Source organism: Trachinotus anak, unplaced genomic scaffold, assembly GCF_046630095.1.
Source record: "Trachinotus anak isolate AG129_WGS33_773 ecotype Australia unplaced genomic scaffold, CSIRO_AGI_Tana_v1 ptg000021l, whole genome shotgun sequence".
Lineage (NCBI taxonomy): Eukaryota > Metazoa > Chordata > Actinopteri > Carangiformes > Carangidae > Trachinotus > Trachinotus anak.
The window spans coordinates 1,715,881-1,738,198 of record NW_027273872.1 but is presented as its reverse complement, the minus strand read 5'-3'; the positions used below and the strand labels follow the sequence as shown (position 1 = coordinate 1,738,198).

General features: G+C 42.6%; 3 protein-coding genes across 3 annotated transcripts; 1 reads left to right on the top strand and 2 right to left on the bottom strand.

Annotated features, from left to right (window-relative positions):
- Positions 1-269: 269 nt before the first annotated feature.
- efemp2a (EGF containing fibulin extracellular matrix protein 2a) lies at positions 270-10,633 on the bottom strand. Its single transcript, XM_071457746.1, has 11 exons — positions 10,470-10,633; positions 6,450-6,712; positions 5,782-5,830; positions 5,449-5,637; positions 4,817-4,939; positions 4,568-4,684; positions 3,189-3,308; positions 2,978-3,097; positions 2,702-2,828; positions 1,877-2,072; positions 270-1,201 (listed from the first exon to the last, which is right to left on the bottom strand). Exons 2-11 carry the CDS (start codon positions 6,549-6,551, stop codon positions 1,040-1,042), a joined length of 1,305 nt encoding a protein of 434 aa, XP_071313847.1. The 5' UTR covers positions 6,552-6,712; positions 10,470-10,633; the 3' UTR covers positions 270-1,039.
- Positions 10,634-12,216: 1,583 nt separating this feature from the next.
- Positions 12,217-16,733, bottom strand: fibpa (fibroblast growth factor (acidic) intracellular binding protein a). Its single transcript, XM_071457747.1, has 11 exons — positions 16,366-16,733; positions 16,188-16,272; positions 15,395-15,593; positions 15,001-15,127; positions 14,605-14,705; positions 14,268-14,401; positions 13,688-13,796; positions 13,503-13,566; positions 13,302-13,388; positions 13,041-13,138; positions 12,217-12,501 (listed from the first exon to the last, which is right to left on the bottom strand). The coding sequence occupies exons 2-11, from the start codon at positions 16,270-16,272 to the stop codon at positions 12,432-12,434; spliced, it is 1,074 nt and encodes a 357-aa protein (XP_071313848.1). The 5' UTR covers positions 16,366-16,733; the 3' UTR covers positions 12,217-12,431.
- Positions 16,734-19,516: 2,783 nt separating this feature from the next.
- On the top strand, positions 19,517-22,181 carry ccdc85b (coiled-coil domain containing 85B). Its single transcript, XM_071457392.1, has one exon. The coding sequence runs from the start codon at positions 20,299-20,301 to the stop codon at positions 20,902-20,904; it is 606 nt and encodes a 201-aa protein (XP_071313493.1). The 5' UTR covers positions 19,517-20,298; the 3' UTR covers positions 20,905-22,181.
- The last annotated feature ends 137 nt before the right edge of the window (positions 22,182-22,318 follow it).

The following is a 22,318-nucleotide window of genomic DNA, read 5'->3' as shown; positions in this document are numbered from 1 at the left end:
CCGAAAATAAATCATTCTTTGTTTATTTTATCTATAAAATGTTAAGTGTTAACGTGTCAATCAACTAAAATCAAAAGATATTTGGTTGCATTGATATAAAACAAAGAAAATCAGTAAATCCTCACACTGGAGAAGCTGAAAGTAGAAAATGTTAAATAATTATTAATTAGTTCTCTGTTAATCAACTAATCAGTAAACTGTTTTGGCTAAATAACATTAGCAGCTGCAGAGGGATGGTGCTGCAGAATAAACACCAAGACACAGAGATGTAAAGTTATATTGTTTTATTTGGGTTTAAATCTTAGACCAAAAAAAAAAAAAAAAAAAATTAAAAATACAAAGTACAACAAAATCAGCAATGTGACAATCTGACAAATGGCAGTTATGGAGAGCTGGAACATAGGAATGAACAGTGGAGGGTGGAGGAGGAGGGTGGATGCTGAGGTCTGATCTGAGTGGTTGCTGAATCATGTCTGTCAACAGGAAACAGGGCTGACCAGAGTAAAGTGACGAGCAGAGTGGAACCGGACATAAGGATGTAAACTGGTGAAAACAGATGAATGTAGTGACGCTGGGCGTGAATCACTGCACCACACAGATTTGTTTTCACCCTGAACACGTGTGATGAAATAAAAACCCTTTGTTCACACCGAGCACAGAGCGACGCTGCCAGGCAGGTGTGAAGTTAGAAATAAATCTCATGATAAAACAGGGAAGCCGATTTGACTGGACTCATTATTTCTGCCCTTTATCTGTGAGACATTACTGCTACATGTATCTGTGAACTGTACTGTGGGTATATTCTCACACACACGATGGTGGGCTGACAAATGTGTGGCTTTCTTTGGACAATAAGTACAAAAAGCTTCGAGTGTAACATCACAGTGACTGGTTGAACTGCACTGACCACTTCTTTTTACAGCCTCTTTTTCTTTTATTTGGCATCCATGTTTCTCTCCAGCTCTTTCTCTCCATTTTTTCTGTTTCCCTCCTGTCTTCTTCTTCTTCTTCTTCTTCTTCTTCTTCTTCTTCTTCTTCTTTAAAAGCTGTAAGGCCCGACGTAGATGGAGAGTCTGAGGACGGAGCTGCCGTGGTAGCTGAGCAGAGGGTTAACTGACACCATCTCCAGGTCCAACGTGTACTCTCGGGGCCCTGACACAGCGCGGGCCAGCACCAGCATGGCACTGATATTATTGATTTGCTGCAGAAGACAAAACAAATATGACTGCATTCGTTTCTACCACAGAGGGAACTGAGTGAGTTTTTACATTTCTATACCAACAAGTAAACATTAAGCATGTTTGAACCGCGAAGCTCTTTATAACTGAAATATAATATTACTAACAATATTGTAGGAGAGGTTCACTGTTTGTCATTATTTACATTCAGTTGCCAGTTTACAAGGTGAACCTACAGTGTAGCTAATCCAGCTTTTTGGATGTCAAATTACATTTAAAAACTTTTAAAAGTGTTTTTTTTAGCCTCTATTTTTCAGTAAGTTCACTGAATTCTTAATGTTCAGCACATTGTTTCTGTGTTTGCTGTGTACTATTGGATGTACTGACAATGATCAGTGAATTACTTTGACAGTGAAGAAAACGTAAAAGCCTGATGATTCAGTTCTGGAGGATGTTTCGTCTGATTTCTAAGCAGATTTATGGACGTTTCTTTGTGATGGACATCAAAGTTAATTGTATCCTTGGAGAGTTTAAGTCATACTGAATCTAAAATCTGTGTTTCTGCTGCTGTTGATAAATGGGCCACACTATTAACTAACAGATGAGCGTTCAGTGTTGAATGAGACGTCTTTCCTGTGTCAGTATATCCATGTGACCCTGACATCCTGATTACAGGTCAGATCTGAACCAGTTCTCACCCTGATGTAGAAGTCTCCGTTCTCATCGCCGGAGCGGATGCGGAAGGTGTTGTAGGCCCCTGGAGAGACGCTGGTGGCTTGAATCTGGAAGATGTCGGAGGGGACGGAGCGCTCGGAGGTGATGGTCATGTAGCGGTGGACGATGGAGAACGGCAGCTCTCGACAGGCGGGTTTGCTGACGGGACACACACAGCGGCTGGACACACACAATGGAAAAAAAATAGTCAGTGATTTTGATCTTTGTGGTCATTTGTGTGTCTGTTGTAGTAATTTTGCATCTTTTTCTAGTCATCATGCAACATAATTTTACAGTAAAAAATGTTAAGAGCCAGGGGCCCAGAGGCTCTGACCCTGGGGCCCCTGAACCCTTTGGGCACCTACATTAATCCATCCACCACAGTAGGAGCAGAAAAACATCAACAGTAATTCTGAAATCCACCAGCAGAGGGAGTAAAGATCTACAATCTAAACAAATATTGAACAGTAGCCATTTTTTCCCTCATGTTTTTCTAAAGCACATTTTATTTTACCAAGTCTTCAGGGATATGTTAATACTAACACACACCTGTTACCAATCCAACACTTGTTCACAACCGTAATAGTTTTCTTATTGCACTGGGCCGTGTTCAAAAGGAAAGGTTGCAGAGTTGGACTCATATGTGGAAAAAGTAATTGGGGTAATCGTGCAGTTTGAGCCATACTCAAAACAGGGGCTGATTATATTCTGTGTTGAGGGCCAGCACATATTTGAGTAATTGGGAAAAGGTGTGTGAAAGTGTGTGTTTGTGTATGAACACACTTAAGCTTTCACGAGGTGTCACTCACTTTTCAGACACCTGGATGTACGGTTCTTGGCATCGGTTGGAGTCCACACACTGGTAGCGTCCGTGGATGTTCACACAGGTCTGCGCCTCCGTGCACTGATGTTCACCCGTCTCACATTCGTTTATATCTGCAGAGGAAAAACAGATCGTGATGTTTGACCCAACAGGAACAGGACGGGAGAGAACAGGAAGAGAGCTGCTGTCAAAGAATGAGTTAGTATTGACTCAGGAGAGGAAGGTGTTGGTTTTGGGAGGAGACGGGGGCAGGTGTGCTCACCCTGACAGAGTCTGGTTCCCAGCAGCTGGTATCCTTCAGGGCACACACAGGAGAACTTGCCTGGCTCATTCACACACTGGTACTGGCATAGGTAACTGGAGTAGCTGCACTCATCGATGTCTGTCAAATTGCAAGTTGGGGTTTTATTAACCGTCCACCGGTTCACCACGGACAGATTCACACAGAAACACAGACAGAGAGGGCGTCTCACCGTTACAGGCGAAGCCGTCAGGCCCCAGCTCGTAGCCCTGGTCACAGCGACAGAGGAAGGTGCCATATGTGTTGTAACACCTCTGAGAGCAGGGGGCACCCATGTCACATTCATTCACATCTGAGAGGAGGGAAGGGACATTTTATGGTACACTGTAGATGTAACATTTAAATGTTGCGTAAAGCAAAACACATCCTAAAATCTTTTATAGGTTCTGGATCAAAAACTCGAACTGAAGCAGAGATCAGAATGAAAGCTCCAAATAAATTTGAAGTCCTGGATCAACGTTTCCTCTGTCAGATGATTACTATAAACGACGGCATCCAACACAAACTGCTTTACTGCCAGAGCTGAAACACTTCAGGTTTCGTCACCATGAGATTTCTATCAGTGCTGTTTCTCTCACTGGTTTAAAGTGAGGTGATGTCACACACTGTGCGTCTGCACCAATTACAATTTACAAATAATAAATCAGTATGTAACGACAGTTGAGGGGGTTGTTGTTACACTGCTGTCAATTAAATGAGATCAAACTGCAACTGATGAGGCAGATTCATTTAGCCACGAATATTTAATGTTTCAGTTTTTATTTTTGTCGGGGACATGACAAAGTCTGATGAAGATCTTTGTAATATCGTAAATATATAAATCAAATATTTAAATGAAACAATTTTCAGTATCAAGAGACGATTGATGACACAATTCATATGTATTCACAGCTTTTTATTTCCTGTGATGAGGAAATAATGTTACAGACATTCAGTGCTGGAAAATAATTAAGTACATTAACTCAAGTTCTGTATTTAACTACGTTTTTGAGCTAACTGTACTTAAATCTGTGATTTTTATACTTTTACTTTAGAGCATTTTAGAGGAAAATATACTGATTGTATTTACAATATTGTAAACTACATTTATTTGACAGCTGTGGCCACAAAATATACTGTATGATTTTACTTTTACAGCTGAAATGATTAATGAAAAATTAACATATTGATGAAAATTATTAATTGCAGCCCTAATTAGTTTATAGGACATGGTGTATTAGTGCAGATTAAGCTTTAATACAGTGTATAACAGTATAGCAGTGTAAAAAGTAGTGAAAATTGACAGTACTTTGAGTAACTACAACATTAAAATGCTCCTAACATGATCACACACCAGTAATAATAATCCCATTATACAACATATACAAATATTACGCTAATATCATTCTGCTGGATAATGATAATACTTTTACTTTTGTTATATTTTGCAGTTTTTACTTTTATACTTTTAGTAAGATTTAGCGTGCAGTACCTGTACTTGTACAAGAGTAGTTTTATATTGTTGTGCTGATACTTTTACTTAAATGGCCTAAATGATGTTACATCACTCACCAATGCAAGAGCGGTTGTTTCCTGCCAGCTGGAAACCAGGTTCACACTGACAGGAGAAGGAGCCGGGGACGTTGACACAGCGATGTTGGCAGTATCTGTACCTGCACTCATCGATGTCTGACAGAGAGAAATGAGGAGGATATTAAACTCACCCCTGCAGCTGGAGCTAACGTCACCACAGGCCACGCACTCAAGCATTTTCCATAATTAAACCTACACTGGTTCAAGGATAAATTCAGGTTATCTCACCGATGCACTCTGTGCCAACCTTGCGGTAACCATCTGGACACTGGCAGGTGAAGGCGCCCAGTGTGTTGATGCACTGCTGGCTGGGCTGGCAGTCATGTTCGACCCGCTCACACTCATCGACATCTGTGTTTGTGGGTGAAGTGAAACAGGGACAAACAGCTCAAAACACAGCAGCCTGACAGATACACTGTGATTGTTTGAGGGCAGACGGGGGCCACTCTGCTCCCCTCATTTGCCCCCGACAGCTGAGAGTAACACATCATGTTGAGTCATGTTTGCTGTCTCATGCAGACCCAGATGACCCCCTCGCCGTCCTACAGCTCAAGTAGGTTTCTCGGTTCCTGAAACACAGCAGCTGTCCTTGTGTGAAATCTTCCACATTCCTACACTGTCTGTCTGCCACCACCACCCCCCCCGTGGACTCATACTAACTCACACCCACACAGATTGCAACAACACGCTGCCTCCAGTCCCAACACCTGCTACGGCCACCTGTCCCTCACAATCTGTGGCCATCGACAATAAATTTACTCAATCACACACACACACACACACACACACATGCTTAATGACCATCATCCGGTTGCCACCTGTCCACCTCTAACCCCCAGACATACAAACCAGACACCCACCCACACAGCTGTCTCCCTGCGGCTCGTAGCCCAGAGGGCAGGGGTTAAAGGGCTCGGTGGGCACGATTTGGGGCTCTGGAGCTGGGATGACTGACGCAGATCGGGGGAGGCACAGGTACCCTCCATAGTGGTTGAAGCACTTCATTTCCCCTTTGCAGGCATCTGGAATGGTCTCACACTCGTTTATGTCTGAGAAGAGATGCAGAAACAGATATTTAAGTACTGAAATAACTCGGGGCAGAGCCTGGAGAGCAGGAGGGCAATCAGAGACTGTGACTGTACAAGAGAACCGGGCGGTGAAGTGGAATTACTGCAGGTAAAAGAGAGCTTTACCTTTGCAGTGCTCAGTCTGAGGGTCCCAGTGATACCCATCTGTGCATTCCTACAAAAAGCAGCAGAGAGAGTGTGAGAAAATATTGGAAAGAAAGATGTGAATAGTCCCTCTGAGTAAAAGTTGCATAATATATTCATAATACATAATAAATTCCCCAGTAGTGGGACATAAAAAAAGAAGCAGAGGACAGAGAAACTTGTTTCCTCTGTGTTCACGTAGCAGCACGGGGCCAAAAAGACAAGAAGTCTGCTGCTGTTAAAGGAAGTATGACATTTTAAACTGTGTTCACTAAGCCAAATGTCACTTCAAAAACAAAGACTGGAAGGCCACTGTTTGGAAAAAGGGTCATTATCATTCTGGGAAGAAAATGTATTGCTGTAAGTGGCATGGAAAGAAAAAGTGAGGCCTAAAGAAACATGGAATTAAAACTAAAATTACCCCCAGTTAGGACTACTATAAAATGTTGGAAGCAGTGGAAAACAGCTGTGGAATATTAAACAAGGAGGAGAAGAGGTAATAAAGAGGATTTGAGGGCAACATTTCAACAACAAAAAAAGACGTAACATCACCTGACAGCTGTGAAATCTAATAAAAGAGAAGATGCAAAGAAAAAGAAAGGAGCAAGAGAGGAGAAGAGAAGGAAGGAGAGAGATTCGTCCGTCCTTACCGTATAGGTGTCACTTTCTGTAGATGGCTGTGAAATAACACTGCGGAGGAGCACAGACACACATATGCACACGCACAAGTTTGACACACAAGCACCCTGCATACTAATGCATTAAATGGTGGGAGACACGACAGGAACACACGTACAACATGCGCACAAACAGACACACACACAAACACATGCGCACACACACACACAGACGACAGGTAGCAGCGCCCTGAAGACGAGACTGTGTGATGTACAGAGCAGCCAGCAAGTGGTATCTGTGTTTCAGAGACAGAGAGAAGGAGAAGTGGAAAAAAAAAGACATAAAAATAGATTTCATTAGAAATCACAAATGGTTTGATTCATACTCGCTGTGAGCTGTTCCCACAGAAATGGATAAATCAACTGCAGTCAGCTTTTAAGTTGCCAGTCAGAACACAAACACTTCGGTTCTTGGACTCGGTTCACTGTTTGTCAACCAAACAGTTCCCCCTTGATCGCAGCAAGAATAAATGGAATAAATCACTGTGCCAGGTAAAAACATAAACACCGTGACGTATTCCATCCTTCAGCTGAAAATAACCGAGTCAACATCACAGAAATACTTTCATATTAGCTGCTCACAGAAAGCCCTCTGTGTCTGCAGACTGGCACACTACAACTCACTGGAATGATAGTCTCGCTGAGCGCTTCCTCCAGAGGTTCGGTTCACTGCGTGTCAGAGCAGTGTCACATAAACCCCACAGAATCAGCATCTCTTACTTAGCTGCTTCAGTTTCTGAGATAAACTTCAAGTTCATTTGTCTCTGTGACAGAGAATCTCCTTATATGTAGATGCTGTAATTTAAGAGGATATCAGCCTTTGTCAGGGATGGAAATTACAAAATATTTCCATTTATACAACTGAAGTTATTATTTACTTTTGACTTTGATTTGCCTACAAAAACAGGTGATTCACTTGTAAAAGATGATGTATTAAGTTAGATTAAAGGTCCCGCATGTCCACAGAGGTGTTTCCAGTTATGAGGCTGATAAAAGCTGCTCAGTTGTGCAAAGCTCTGCTGCTATTTACATGAGGTCACCACAAAGAATGACAAAGCTGCAACATGTCCTGCAACAACACTAATATAAACTAATATAAACTCATAACATTTGTGATTTTGAAAGTCTTTTAGGACATCGTAACACAAAATATAATATCCAGTGTGCATAAGATGAAAATATCATGATCATTTATAACCTTGGGATCTGGATAATTTAACACTCAGAAAGGGGCCATTAGGGATAAAAGGCACTTTTAATTCTTTTCTGCTATGATCTGTAGAGTGTGGTGTATTTCTGAGGTAGATTTACAGTGTATTATGTTTGCTCTGTGCTCTGCAGGACTTGGCTTTTCTCCCAGCAGAGACACAACCATCCTTCAGTTAATGTTCCTGGAGAGAGGCTATAAGTGTTTCAGCTAAACATAAACAAATCACTTATTCCAGCTCCCATAGACAAAAAGACCCAGACAGAAATCAGGCCAACTGAAGGAATAAAGAAAATACAGTCTAAGCAAGTGTTGTTTGTGAAGTAAGTGAGCTCCAGTTAAAATACATGACAGGAAAGTTATAATCACTGCTTGTCTACGTGCATAGACACACGCTCTGATATAAACTCCAGAGGCCGCATTTACAGGCACTGCTTATTGTTGTATTTCACGTTTGGACAAACAGAAGTCCGCAGGGTGACGTGGACACCTCAAATACTCAGGGGATGACATCACCGGCCATTTGTGACTTTTGCGTGGTGAAAAGCAGCAAAACATGCCTTCACCCTGTAAGCACAGACGGTAACACATACCACTGTGCAATCCAACTACCACAGTACGTGACCTCTCTGAACTGACTGAGCAGCCACTTACAACCAGCAAGAATGTGACCCGAAACCACCCGAAAACAAACTGACCATCAGTCCGGGGTCCAGTCGCTCACTGGCTACTCAGTGTGGGCTACAGGATGCATGGGTGTTGCCCCACTGCCGCTGCAGATCAAGTGGCGGTGGACCTCTGGAATGCCCGTGGCGAGGATGTGGGCGCCAGTTCTCAGCTGGGATGCCCTGCCATGGCAGTGGTTCCCAGAGTATCAGGTTCTGGGAAACCCCCTATGGTTCACATAAGAGGACAGCTGGTGCCAAATCTCCAGCCACTGCCCCCCCCAGCCTCTCATCTCTCCTCACTGTGTAGGAAGATGTCAGAGAATGTGGCCCCGGTGCAGAAGTTCACCGTGTAGGTCTGGACCATCGCTGACAGGGACTCAGGTCCGGTGTAACACCACCTCGCTAACGCTGCTGCTGCTGCTGCTGCACAACACCTGCTGCGTGTCATGTTCACATCCCCTGTGCTGATAAAATGACTATAATCAAATGTAATTACTAGTAAGAAATCAGTCGATTTATATTAATAAATTAGCTGATGACAAGAAAATTAATCAGCAACAATTTTGATAATTGTTCAAATGGTTAAATCAGTTTTCAAGCAAAAATGCATCAAATTCATAAGTCCCACCTTCTCAAATGAGAATATTACTTTTCTAAATCCTCTATGATGATTGACTGTATGTATTTGAACTGATGGTTGGACAAAACAATCAACATCCCCTTGGATCTCAGGATATTGTGGAGGGCACTTCACTACCTGCTTACATTTCACAGACCAAATGATCAATCAAGTTATCAAGAAATAATATTCAATCATGAAAATAATTATTTGCAGCAGATGTGACTCATACCTAAAAAACATGTGTTGTGTGTTTATTCAGATTACATCTCATGATAAAATAATTCTGATCTAATATAATCACCATTTGGAGGTTGTCTTGGCCTCAGTAACAACAGACTGACCCATTTTTAAATTCACACAGTCGGCACAACTTAACAAGCAAAACGTCAGGCGGCCTATAAAAGTGACCACATAGGGACCAGGAAAAACACACAGTTGGACCACACACACACACACACACACAGAGGATGGTCATGTCTTGTAGTATATACATAGCTAGCTTCGTGTTGTTCTGCTCGGTTGTGCGTGGAGCAGCCTGAGAACACGGTGGCCCAGCTTCTCCAGCTGTGCTCTGTTACCATTGTGGCAGTGAACCTTCACAATCAGCCTGTTCTGAGAATCTCCACTGTTAGTGACGGACTGTGGCCTGCAGGAAAGATCCACACCCTGTGATAAATCCCAGTGGCCGTGCTGCTCTGGCCTCCTCTGTGAAGACTGGTAAAGGGCTGAGATGTGTCAGTGTTTGCAGACAATGTGGCAGGAGATGATGGGCTGAAGGGAACAGCGCTCCTTCCTGTTGCCTTCAGAATCCCACTTGAGTCACTACAGAGGTGGTGGAGCTGTCACGTGGTAGCTATTAGGAGCAGCTGTATAAACTGTGGTAAAATACACAGTCAGATAGTAATAAGGCAGCATCCTGCTCTGTCTGAGGTGTCATCCAGGTTTTAAGGTCGTCTCTGTGTGTTTGATGCTGGCACCTGTTCCTCTTGTGTAACAGAAGCTGCTGCTTTCGCTCAGGAATTCAACTCAGACCTTCTTCTCTTACTGTAGTTTCCGCCGAGTGACTAAGAAAACTGAGCTTGTGACACTGGCTTTAAAAGTTTTACAAGAGGGATGAGGTGGAAGAATTTTGCAATATAATGTACAATAATACATGTCCTGTGACTCATCGCCTCTCTTCCTGTCTACCCCCCTATTTCAGTCTCAAACACAGAGCCGAGCGGCGAACTGCAGACTGTGTGCCACATTATCTTGCCTCTTGTGAGGAGCCAAGTGTAGCTGGGAGAGCGGAGCAGACAGCAGAGCAGACAGCAGAGCAGCGGTGCAACTGTGACGTGTATGGCCTGTACCAGAAAAGTGGGTAAGAGGTACATCTCACCTCCGTTACTTCTCCCTAAAACTCTCGCAAACATGATAATTTGTCTGCCTGTTTTCTGTTTGACACGACTCTCGTCTTACGTTTGTATAAGACGTTAAAGAAACACAGGAAAACTCACGGATGACTCTTTTCCAGTGGGTCTTCTGTGGGTCTTCTCTCCCAGTCTCCCTCTGACCAGTGCGTCCTTCTGCTGGCTGCTGTCGTCCCGGCTGAGCTGGCGAACAGAAGTGGTCCCTTAAACTCCTGCCTGTATGACCCTGAGAGAGTGAGTGGGGAGACCGACAGCTGGAGCAGCTGAACACATGCAAAGGGAGGGAGAGAGAGAGAGAGAGAGAGAGAGAGAGAGAGAGAGAGAGAGAGAGACGGAGAGGGGAGAGAGAGAGAGCGAGAAAGACAGCCCATTCTTACCCCCCCTCTGGCCCCCTGCACTGCCATCCTCCACTCTCCAAACCCCCTCTCCCTGACCCCCCAGGATGCAAATTCCTGGTCTGCGGCCCAAATTCCTAAATTCCAAATCCGTCCAAATCGCAGGCGGAACAACAACTCACAGATTCACACACATATGCCCCCCCATCTTCTTAACCAATGCCCCTCTTACTGGTCCCACAACACACCTGGTTTCATTTAAACTAAACCCCCGCAAAAGCCCCAAGCTCTCCCACCCTTTCCTCCCTCCCTTTTCCCATTTACCCCCCATCTATCTATACTTACCTCCCCCATCTTGTCCTCTCTCTCTCTTTTTTTTTCCATAAAGCGACTGAAGCCCTTGCTCTCGTCCAATCTGACATGCAGGATATTTATAGCTGGGGAGAGCGAAGTTAATGGAATGTGGACAAAAATTAGAGAGTGCAGAGGAGAGAGAATGTGTGGAGACCTACTTGGAAAATTTGTCAGCTTATTTCACAGAATAAACCGGTGGTGCTTTTGGGATAAAATACTGAAAATAAACTGCTGTTATTATTCCTGACCGACCCTGTAACTTTGCTGCTGTCTGTGTGCATGTGACTAATCTATTACTGCACTTGGAATCTTTTCCGGCAGTATTTTTTTTTCTTGCAAAATTTGCAGTCTGTTATGTTGCAAACTGTTTAAGATGTTGCTTAACCCTCATTAGTCTTATGAGTTTATGTCTGACTCAACCTAAAGTCAAACTTAAAGGTCACCCCCGTGCTTCCCACAAAATAAAAGCCTTTTCAAAATTAAATGAGCAGCACCCACATTAGTATAATTGCAAGTTTCTTTCCCAGACACAGAAATGTAACACCCATTACAAAATGATTGCCTGCATTAAATTTTACAGCCAAATATTTCTTAATTGACATACAAGTCATTATATTTTTAGAAAGCACAATCATGCTATTTGTAAAATTATAGGAGCTATTACTATATTTTTATCCTGTTTTTTCAAAGTCAACCTCCAGTGTGTAGGTTTGAAAACCTTTACTTAGCCTCTGATTGTTTATTTGTCCTGTGTCTCTGGGTGGCGGGAGAGATGACAGCTGTCATTACAAGGGATGTTGTTAAAAGTCACACTGACAACCCCCTAAATGGACCAACTGTGCCCCCCCCGGTTGGTCCCTTATTCCCATGGCCACACACAGACACCCCACACACTGGCAGAGCTCTCCTGACCCACATGATCTGCTGGTCGTATTTAAAATCTAAACTACTAATACAGTTTCAGCTGCACACTGCTGACAAACCTGCCATCTTCACTTTTGTGATTTATCTCTCCCTCTTTCTTCGTCTGTCTCTAATCTCCATCCAGCGCTCACAGGATCAGTAAATCCTTTCTCTGGAACAGGCGAATGATAACAGAACCTCCATATAACATAGCAGAAAAAAAACGATAACATAAAACAGAATGACATTTTAATGTAAATACGTTCATTTTATTTACAAACTGAATTTACAGACACTGTGGAGACACTAGAGGAGCAATAACGGAGCTTGAGAAGAAGAATTCATTGGCAAACAAAGAAAAGCACAAACCAAAGGGCTAAGATAACGGCTTCATCGGGGGAAAACCAACCAGAGGAAGAGCGGGTAGAAGAGAGGGGTGAGCCGCAAAGAAAACACTTCAGTCGTGATACATTTTGAAGATACAGCTTTTGATGACACCCATGTATCTGTCCCACACAACCTGGTGTCTGTGGGGCAGAAAGCAGAGACAGAAAGAGAGTCAACTGTAAGTAAATGGAGCAAAGAGGTACTGTAAGTCTCCTGACAAACTGTAATTGTGAAATCTGGGTGAAGAGAGTAAATGTAGCAATCTTTGTCCACTCAGTGTAATGGGGGGTGGGAGGGGGGGGTCGACGTTTCTTTTTATGAATATCTCTTTGTTAAGCATGTAGTGGTGCAGGGCTGTGTAAACCCTTAACTACATTCCTGAGTGTTTGCATGAGAAACAAGGTAACTACAGTTTGAGAAATCAGGGCGAGATAGGGTGACACCCACTGGTAGAACAGGGACGTCAATATTACAGGATTTGAACATACCAACTTTATGCTTGAGCAGTGTTTAATGACTGTCAAAATGTAGACCCTTGTTCGGTTATTGGTTAGCTCTCCAAAAGCTCTCTACAAAATCATGAGCGTATTTTTAGCTTTGGTCGCCCCCTTGGGGATTGATTTCCCTGGCAGGGTTGGTGCCGTGATGTATTTTACAGAATAAAAGCACATTAACTCACTTGAATGTGTCAAGTATGTGAGCAGAGTTGGTGTAGTGAGTGAGGTAGAGTCTCATGTCCGCAGCTGTCCATCGGTCTGAACGGCACGGCTCAATAAACTGGAGGAGAAAAGGGGGGGGGGGGGGGGGGGGACGTTACATCACACCGTCTCAAAGGCAGACTTTGAAGTTGGCACAGGCATCAGAAAAATTTGGGCTAGATGGTCTGTCTTTGCTTACAACGCCTGAGAAAAAAGAAACTGCACTTTGATAAAGCACAAACCTTTTCCACAAGATCAATGAAGAAATCTCTGACATCTTTTGTGTTAGTTAATTTTGCAGCGATGTTGACAAGGCCTCTGGAAAGATTCTACAACAATAAAAAAAAAAAAAAGAAATAAGATTGAGAAACTATCATCTCTTTCACTGTGGAGGTTACAGACTGATTATATTTAGGATTTGATGAAGGTGTAATGTTTCTCACCTTGAAATTAGCCTCCATCTCATTAAAAGCTTTAGTCTTCCCTCTGAGAGCTGTACAGACCAGACTGAACACAGAGGAAAGAACAGAAAGAGGAATTAGAAGTAAAAAGAGACTGGATAAAAATATGTTATAAATTATTAAGTAATCAGCAAAAATGTGAAGATCTTTTTGTGTGTGTCTGTTACCTTTTGTGTTGATCCAGCAGATCTTTGTCTGTGATTAAAATCTTCAGTTCCTTCAGCTCTTGTAAAAACTCTTTATCGAGATCGACGTCCATGTCTTCCACCATGTTATCTACACAGAAAACTCAGAAAGTCAGAGAGCTTAAAGGATTTTTTTTCTTGTTACTCTTTTTCTTTCAATTACTATGTCATCACATAGACTCGGCCTACTCCAGTAAACCTATCTCATTTTCTTAATTGGTAATTTATACATTTAAAATTCATCCTTATTTTAATGAGGACCAGCAAAGCCTGCAGGACCTCTGGTGGTCAGTGGGCCTCACTGACAGAGGCACTGCTCTAAATGTTCCTTATTCATAATACTTAACCAACATATACAGTGTACCTCTTGTTCTAAATCTCTTATTTCAGTTTTCTTCATGGATTTACAACTAATGTTTTATCGCTCTGCAACCCTTAAGCTAAGACAAACACAGACAGTTGAATTTGATTAATGGGTTACATAACTGTTAAAAAATGGTAGACGTGCCCCTCACATCGTATGTCAGCAAAACGGCCAAAGAAAACAGAGGAAATCACTCACCAACGGCCCCAACAGTCCAGTTGTTGATAAGCTGCCCAGCACAGAAAGCAAAGTCCTGGAAAGTGAGATATTGTAGTTTTCTTTTCCCAGTCTCAAAGCGATTGTTGGCAAAGAAAACAATGGCGGCATAATCCCTGAAACAAGCAGAGGAGGTAATATGGGAGATAGATGTTTTTGTTGGGTTGGTTATCCTGAACAGCAGCAGTTTCATGTGGTATTTTGTCAGTATTAGTAAACGAAACAAAACCATCATGAAAACTACAACAAAACAGATCTGAAGCAATAATAATGTTTTGAAAATAAACCTGGCTTGTACTCTGCTCCTCTCACTGATTACCTTGCAAGCTTGTCAGAGAGAAGAAAATGCTGACGTATGTTCTCCACCAGGGGTCCCTTCAGCTCTTCCACAACTTTGAAAACACGTTTGAAGTTGTCAAACTGAAATTAAACACATGACGCAGGAGATTTACTAAAATTACAACAACATGACTTGTATAAAACATGTACAGTTCTTGTTCTGCAGACATTCAGCTGCCCCATCACCCAACTGATAAACTGTGAAAACTCCTGGAAAATCAGCTTGTTGAAATGTTGAAATTCACAGAAGAAAGGCAGAGAAACACAACAAAATTTATATTTTACAAGTGAAATGTATCAACTCTGCTAAAGACTCCACATTTTAAAACTGATAGCACAGATAAAAGAGTCATTGTGGAGCTCAGAATGTATTTACTTGTCGTCTGCAGCTTTTCAGTGTCACACTTGTCTTGGCACTGATATCGTCTAAGTCTTTCTTGGTTCCTTTAGAGAGTTTCTTTCCCAGGACCTCACGGACAAATGCATCATCAAAAGCATAGTATCTACACAAAGAAACACAGAGGCAAAAGAGGAAATTAGAATAAGAATATGTTATCATCTACAATGTCAGGAAACAACAACAAAGTGGAGAGTTTAATGATAAATACATGCCATGGTTATATCTGCCTTGAGAGGAAAATAACCTAGTTCAAGGAAGATGCTCAGTCCAAAGATAGAAAAGACAAAATCCTTGATCAAATGTTGACAACCAGACACCAGAAACACTTCAGATAATTCAATGCAAATAAATGAGAAAATCATTACTGCACCTCTCTATGAGGATGGCTTGTCGATGAGGTGGGATCTGGAACAGGAGCTGGTTGGCTAGTTTGGCTGGACTGTGCAGCAGACGCTCGCACATCTGGAAAGTCCTGTACTGGTCCATGGTGTCACTCAGCAGGACATCTGCGCTCGCCTCACACTCCTCCAGCACTCCTCCCTCCATCCGCACTTTCACTGCATCATTCACTGGTGGGAGAAATGGACAAAGACTGTTTAGAGCTTATATATAATAATCTGAACTAACATAGCTACTGGTGTGGGGTGACTGTACAGCAGGACGAAATGAATACTGCTACTTTACAATTGTGCAGGTAATTATAGGTATTGTTATGATAAATAACTGGTTCTTAACATTTGGCTTGTGACACTTAAACCTCCTTTTTTGAAAATTCAGAAATTGCTGCCAGCAATTGTTGCTACCAGTTCACCCAGGTTGGTCAGTAGAGAGGTGTTGCCTTCTCAGGTTGTCTAATCTGAACAGGTGAAGAGGTGAAACTATCTAGTTTTTCCACAATAAAAAAGAAAGGAGAAACAAAAACGTGACAAAAAAAAAACAAAAACAATTGACAGTTAACAATTGTGTAGCAGCAATATGATTTCTTTACTATCTATTTTCCGATCATTGTGAAGCCCCTGTGATTTACCGTGTAACCACTTGCTATAGTAAAACCCAGATAACAGCTTTGTGGAAACTACCTCTAATTACCTGCAAATTCATCATGATTTCCACAGAGCACACTGTGGCCCACAGACTCCATAAATCTAAGGTGTGACCCATACCTGTGTGCCCATCCAACCACAGCTGATAAACCTCCTCATCCATGATGGTGGTGTTTCCCACGAACACATCCAGCTCCACGGCCATCTGCGTGGGGAAAAGGAACCAAGAGGGTCAGGAGGTCATTAACATCAGGTGATTAGCTCAAGTGTTTAGCTCACCTGCCAAACAGACATTTACCTTGTTTGAAGGTTCCAACCAGTTTTACGGACCAAGCTAAAAATAAACCCGCAAAATATATCGAATTATATTACATTAGCTGAGTTTAAATTGACTGTTCATGGCTTACTATTTAGCTAACTTCCTCCATTGAAACTTAGCCTCCTGTGCTAGCTGCGTCGCAAAGTTATCAGCGGAGACTAAACTGACAACCGGACAACAAATCGGTCATTTAAGAGCAAATTAACATGGCGGTAAAATCGGGAGATCGGAGCAGGATCTAACGTTTGGGTTCAAAACACGATCTTTTTAATCTGGCGTCACTGTGTTGTCGCGGCTCCGCAGTGTCAACAACAGCAGGCGTCCAACATGAACTTCCGGTTCTGCGACGTCACAGGAACGGCTGTACGTCATCACGCAGTGGCGTAAAATAACTGAGTACGTTTACTCAAATATTGTGCTTCGGCCCCTAAATACAGCTTTGAGGCGCTTGTAGGTATATTCTATATTCTACTGCACTTTACTGGAACCTCTCTATAATGAGTACATGATTCTTGGTATTTAGGGGTTAATTATACATTTTAATGCTAATACTTTACCACTTTTATTTAATTAAAAACGCTGGATGCAGGAATTTTACATATAACAGAATATTTCTACACTGTTGCTACTTTTACTTAAATAAAAGATCTGATTAGTTCTTCCACCACTGCTCTTACATTATCTCCTGAGCACACAACAAAAAGCCTTAAAGACATAGAAATTGTGTCATATAAATTATTTTCTTTTAATAATGTATTTATTTCTTTTTTTTTTTTGTTAAATTCTTTTCGTAATATGTGTGCCAGCAATATTCTTTCTATAATGAAAATTATTTAATTTTGTTATTTTATTTGTTTACTTTGTTTATTCGGGTTTTCATGACGTGTGTACCTCTGGCTGCATTTAACTTTTTTTTTTTTTTTTTTTAATCAAATGTTTATTGTTGTTACGCCCCTGAATGATTCACAGCAAATAATATTTTATTAAATGCAGAACAGGTTATCATAGGTTTTATGTTAAATTTTACATGTATTGTTTAAATGCAGATCAGATGCTTTACTTATGTAAAAAAAAAAAAAAAAAAAAAATCATTGTTAGAATAACATTTTTGTAAGATTATGAGTGTTTTGTTTGTTTGTTTTGCAGGTGTCAGTTATGTTCTGCCCATAGACTGTCGGCTCTGCCAGCACCTCCCCTCGGTGTTCTCAGTTATCCACAGTTGGCCTGACACTGTAACACTGAACGTCCCTGTATCTGTGTGAGGCTGAGCCTTGTTCGTAGTTGCTATAGTTACAGTACAGCCAATAAAGCTGACGTCACCTGCATCAATTTCTGGGTGGCTAAGCTATATGGGTGTATTTCATCCTTCAGGGTTTAGGTCCTGATTGGATAAACTGAACATAACTTGCATGGCGTAATAGTGACTTTATTGACTGGTGAATAATACGGATACAGACAATTTTACCATTAATCTGAGATAAGGTACAGAGCTGTTTTAGGTCTCAGTGAAACAAAATCGGACATTAATTAGGGTTACTGTACTGACAGCAGTTTGTATTTCTAAAAGCATGATTTATCTTGTTTCAGATTGTTCTCATAGTTATATTTGTTTGTTATTGTTCCTGAAACCAAAGCTTGATGATGACCTACAGAAGGCTGGAAGCGTATCATAAAACTAACAGACTCCATCTATCACCTTACAGTAGACCCAAGTCCTATCACTCAAACGTCCCATTCATTTGAAGTAAGAAAGTCATCAAATGACAATGGATGATCATGTCAGGACTCATATTACAACAGCACATGTGCCAGTCTGGCAGTAGCCTACTGTTGATCTCTGGCCTTTCATTTGTGCTCTTAGTTATTTGAGAAAGTGTCAGATCGGAGGCAGGCTTCTGTGAGAGCGGCTCTGCCTGCTGCTGCGAGTACACAATCTGCTCTTTTCCTCCAGCGATTAATCCAAATAAATCCCTGTAAATCCCTCCCCTCACCCTCCCTTTCTGTGTTTCTGCATGTGTCCTTCAAAATCACAACATGAGGGAAAAACGACTCAGTCAACATGTCTTTTTGTCAGATCTCTCGGTGCACATCAACACTCATTTCTAACCTCACATGACACCCTGATTCCGTCCCCGGCCCCCCCTTGCACGGTTAACACCCTACATTGTTATGGCCTCAGTGAAACAATGGAGGTGGGACAGAGGGCGGAAGGATGTGGCTGAATGCCTCAGCATAAACCCATGGAAAAAAGCCTGCAGTCACACTTTCCGCCAGTGTTCTTTGAAAAGAAACGGATACAACCAGGAGTCACACTTGATACGACTGGGCCTGCATTGAGCTGCAGCTTTCTCTTTAGTAAACTCCATATGCAGGACGTTGATGTATCTGTCGTTTTTGCAAAGATGTGGGGACAAAGATCTGGTTACAGTCTATGCCTTTAGTTTTTGAGGATTAGATCAGTCCAATGAATAGAAAATCCCACAGGAAGTGGCTTCACAGGCCTTTCCTGCTCATTTCCTTTGTAAATTGTGCTTATCAATGTTGTTTTGGTTTCATAGTAAACCAATCAGGGCTAAAATGCGTTTTTTAATCCAAATGGGGGCGCACAAGTCCTGGACTGGGAAAGCGCTTGGAGCAGATCTTCATCCTCACATCTTGCTGTTTTTCATAATGGAGCCTAACTGTGATGCCAGAGTCAGTTCAGATCACACAGCTGGTCGATTCTATTTTGCAGTTTACGACCATGCCATAAGTGAGCTGTGTCGAGGAGCCACTGGAAACATCCGAGGAAACCTCAAATATTTCTGATTACTAGCCCATCTAACCGAGGTGTCAAAGTACCTGTCATAATAAATATGAAAACTTCCGGAAGAATCACACAAAATAAAACCAACGTTGTTGGGGAACATGATTGGACCGACACAAGAGTAACACACAATCAATGAAAGCAATTGTTACGATGAGTAAGAAATATATTTCGTAGTTTACTACGTTCCCAAAATATATTTTGCAATATTTATTACCTATCTCATTAAAAGTTCACAACCCGGGCACTTTTATTTTGAAGGCAGCAGTGATGGCTTTCCGGCAGTGCTTCAGCTTGACGCGCAGCTCCGCGGAGTCTCAGCCGTGAAAGTGGAGGAGGCGGACATTGTTGTGGTCACAGTCCAGCTCCGGAGGATGAGCCGAGGTGGTGCGCTCACTTTGAGCGGATAAGAGGCGACACTGGACTGTGATTTATTTTGTTTTTCGCATGAATCGGCCAAATTAATCGTTTTGTAAAATAACAATAGTAAGAAAAAGCTGCCGCAACGCACGGACGCTTCCTCCAGCCGCCGGGGGGGTGAGTTCATTCAGCCGCGGCGAGGGGAGCGCAGCCCGATGAGACGATGCCAGCGCTGTAAAAATCACAACATCTGCGGGGCGTGCATCCGAGGCTGCTGGATTAAGCCTCCGTGGATCCGGGCCTTCCCACATACAGTCAAGAAAAGCCCACGGCGCCACTGTTGCCTTCAAAATACTGCGAGAGGAGGTAAAACAAGGACAGTTATACTCCCGGAGGCCTCTGGAGCGCAGAGCCCGCTGTTTGGAGGATGACAGACTGACATTAATGAGGGTTTGCGGTGCGTTTTCACACACGACCTCATTAAGGCTTTATCCACAGACACAGGCGCTGGCTCCAGCCGGGGAGACAGCGGGAGCCTCGCAGATCTGAATAAAGACATCACATGTGTCTGCTTTGATTTGGCCTCCGGTGTTGCAGGGATTGCATAGCTGCATGACATCTGGCAGACACTGAATGAAGACGAAGACCAGGATGTGATGACTCCGTACTGAGCACTGAAGAATCGACATCTCGGCGCTTATTAATATATTCTCAGGTACCCTGCAGGTGAAAGGTTTTAATAGAAAATGAGCAGCGAAGGGGAAATAATTAATAGTAGAGAACTGTCAAAGATGTCTGACGAGGATTTGCTGGCGTGCTCCAAAGAGGAGCTGGTGAGCCGGCTGCGTAAAGAGGAGTCAGAGAAGATATCAGCGCTGATCCAGCGGGGGCGGCTGATAAAGGAGGTAAACAAACAGCTGCAGGGACACCTGCTCGAAATCAGGGAGCTGAAAGTCATCAATCAGCGCCTGCAGGAGGAAAACGTGGAGCTGCGGGATCTGTGCTGCTTCCTGGACGACGACCGGCTCAAAGTGAAGAAACTGGCCCGGGAATGGCAGCTGTTCGGCCACCACGCAGCCAAAGTGATGCGGGAGGACCTGGGCGGGTACCTGAAGAAGCTGTCCGACCTGGAGCGCATGCAGGACGGGCTGGTGAAGGAGAATTTGGACCTGAAGGAGCTGTGCCTGGTCCTGGAGGAGGAGTGTGTCAGCAGGAGTGACTCCAGCCCCGGCGGGTCCACCGAGCTCAACCTGCCCTGCATGGTGGCCCGGGACCTGGGGGACGGAAGTTCGAGCACAGGCAGCGTGGGAAGTCCGGACCAGCTTCACCTGGTGTGCTCACCTGATGACTGATGACAGGCTTACGTCAGCGGTCAGGGCCTCTCCGCCCTGCACGAGGAAGCTGCAGACTATGTGGGTGATGTGATCGACAGGATGGAGACACAGAAGCTTTGTCAGACCATACAAGTTCAATTGGAGCAAAAAGCATTAGGGCCTTCTGAATGCTGCAAAGATTTGTGTGCCACTAGGGTTTGACTTGACAAAGACTCTTTGCTGTAGACATTTTCAGGACTTTACAAAGACATTTAATAGATGTTTGCCAGATGATAATGTATCTAAATTTTACAGTGTTTTTCTAAAGACTCGTCTGTTTTTGGGAAATTCTTTTTTCATTGGTCTGTTGTTGAAAAAAAAAATGGGACCAAAAAAGTGGGTCACATATATAAATTTATCTCATGCACTGGACTAGCCTACACTGATAGAAGCCTTTTTTCTATTGCACTGGACAGCGTTATCGTGGATCTTTAAATCACAGATCTAAAGATTCATTTCAATCCAGTTTTGAGCCATATTTAGTCCACTGAATTCAAATAGCACTGAAATAGATGAGTTGTGATAAGAAAAGAATATGAAAAAAATATGAAACTATTTGATATCTGCTTTTGCTAGTTGCCCAATAATGTGTAATATTTTATGCACTCTTCCTCAGGACAGGATTGGAGTGCCATATGTGCATGATGATTGTCACAACTTGTGCAGGCCTGTGAACCAGTCCGATGTGACGGCCCTTCAGGTTTACTGCGGGTGGGGCTGCTGTGCATAGTGTAACGTGTGAGAGCCTGGGCAGAGCCAGCACATAACTTGTTAAGGTTTTGGATCATGATACATGACAGATATCCTTGGACCTCACTGAGAGCTGAACTTTTTTAAATCTGACTGGAAACTCTTTATATCAAACTGGAAGGTCTACAAGTTTTAATGATTTCTATCCTATTCTATTCAAGCCAAGATGTTTAAATTCACTTGTAGGACATTTTTCTTTATTACATTGTTGTTGATGATGTTCAATTAGCATATCACAGTTTGTTTAAGTTGGACAATGGTCATCTTTCTCTTCTGTAACTCATGCTTTGTATTTACCCTGTAACATTATAGGGATCTTAACTTTCTTAACTTTGACCCTTCTTTATCTTGGTTTATCTGTATTAACTAGCATTACTAACCGATTTCAGTTTAAATCATAGATAATGCACATGGATTAGAAAAGATTTATTTTGTCGTTAGCTGTTTATTGGTGGGCTATGCTCGTAGTGCAATGAAGAGCTTTAAATACAGTGGCTATGACACTTTGTGCTGTCCTGACCTTTCTTTGTGTGTTTGACTTTGCAGAAACAATCATTTGCATTTACATGACACAGAATGAAGGATTGATTTCTGTACTCTGTTGTTTTGACCTTCACGTCTGAACCAGCTGCACTTGATTGAT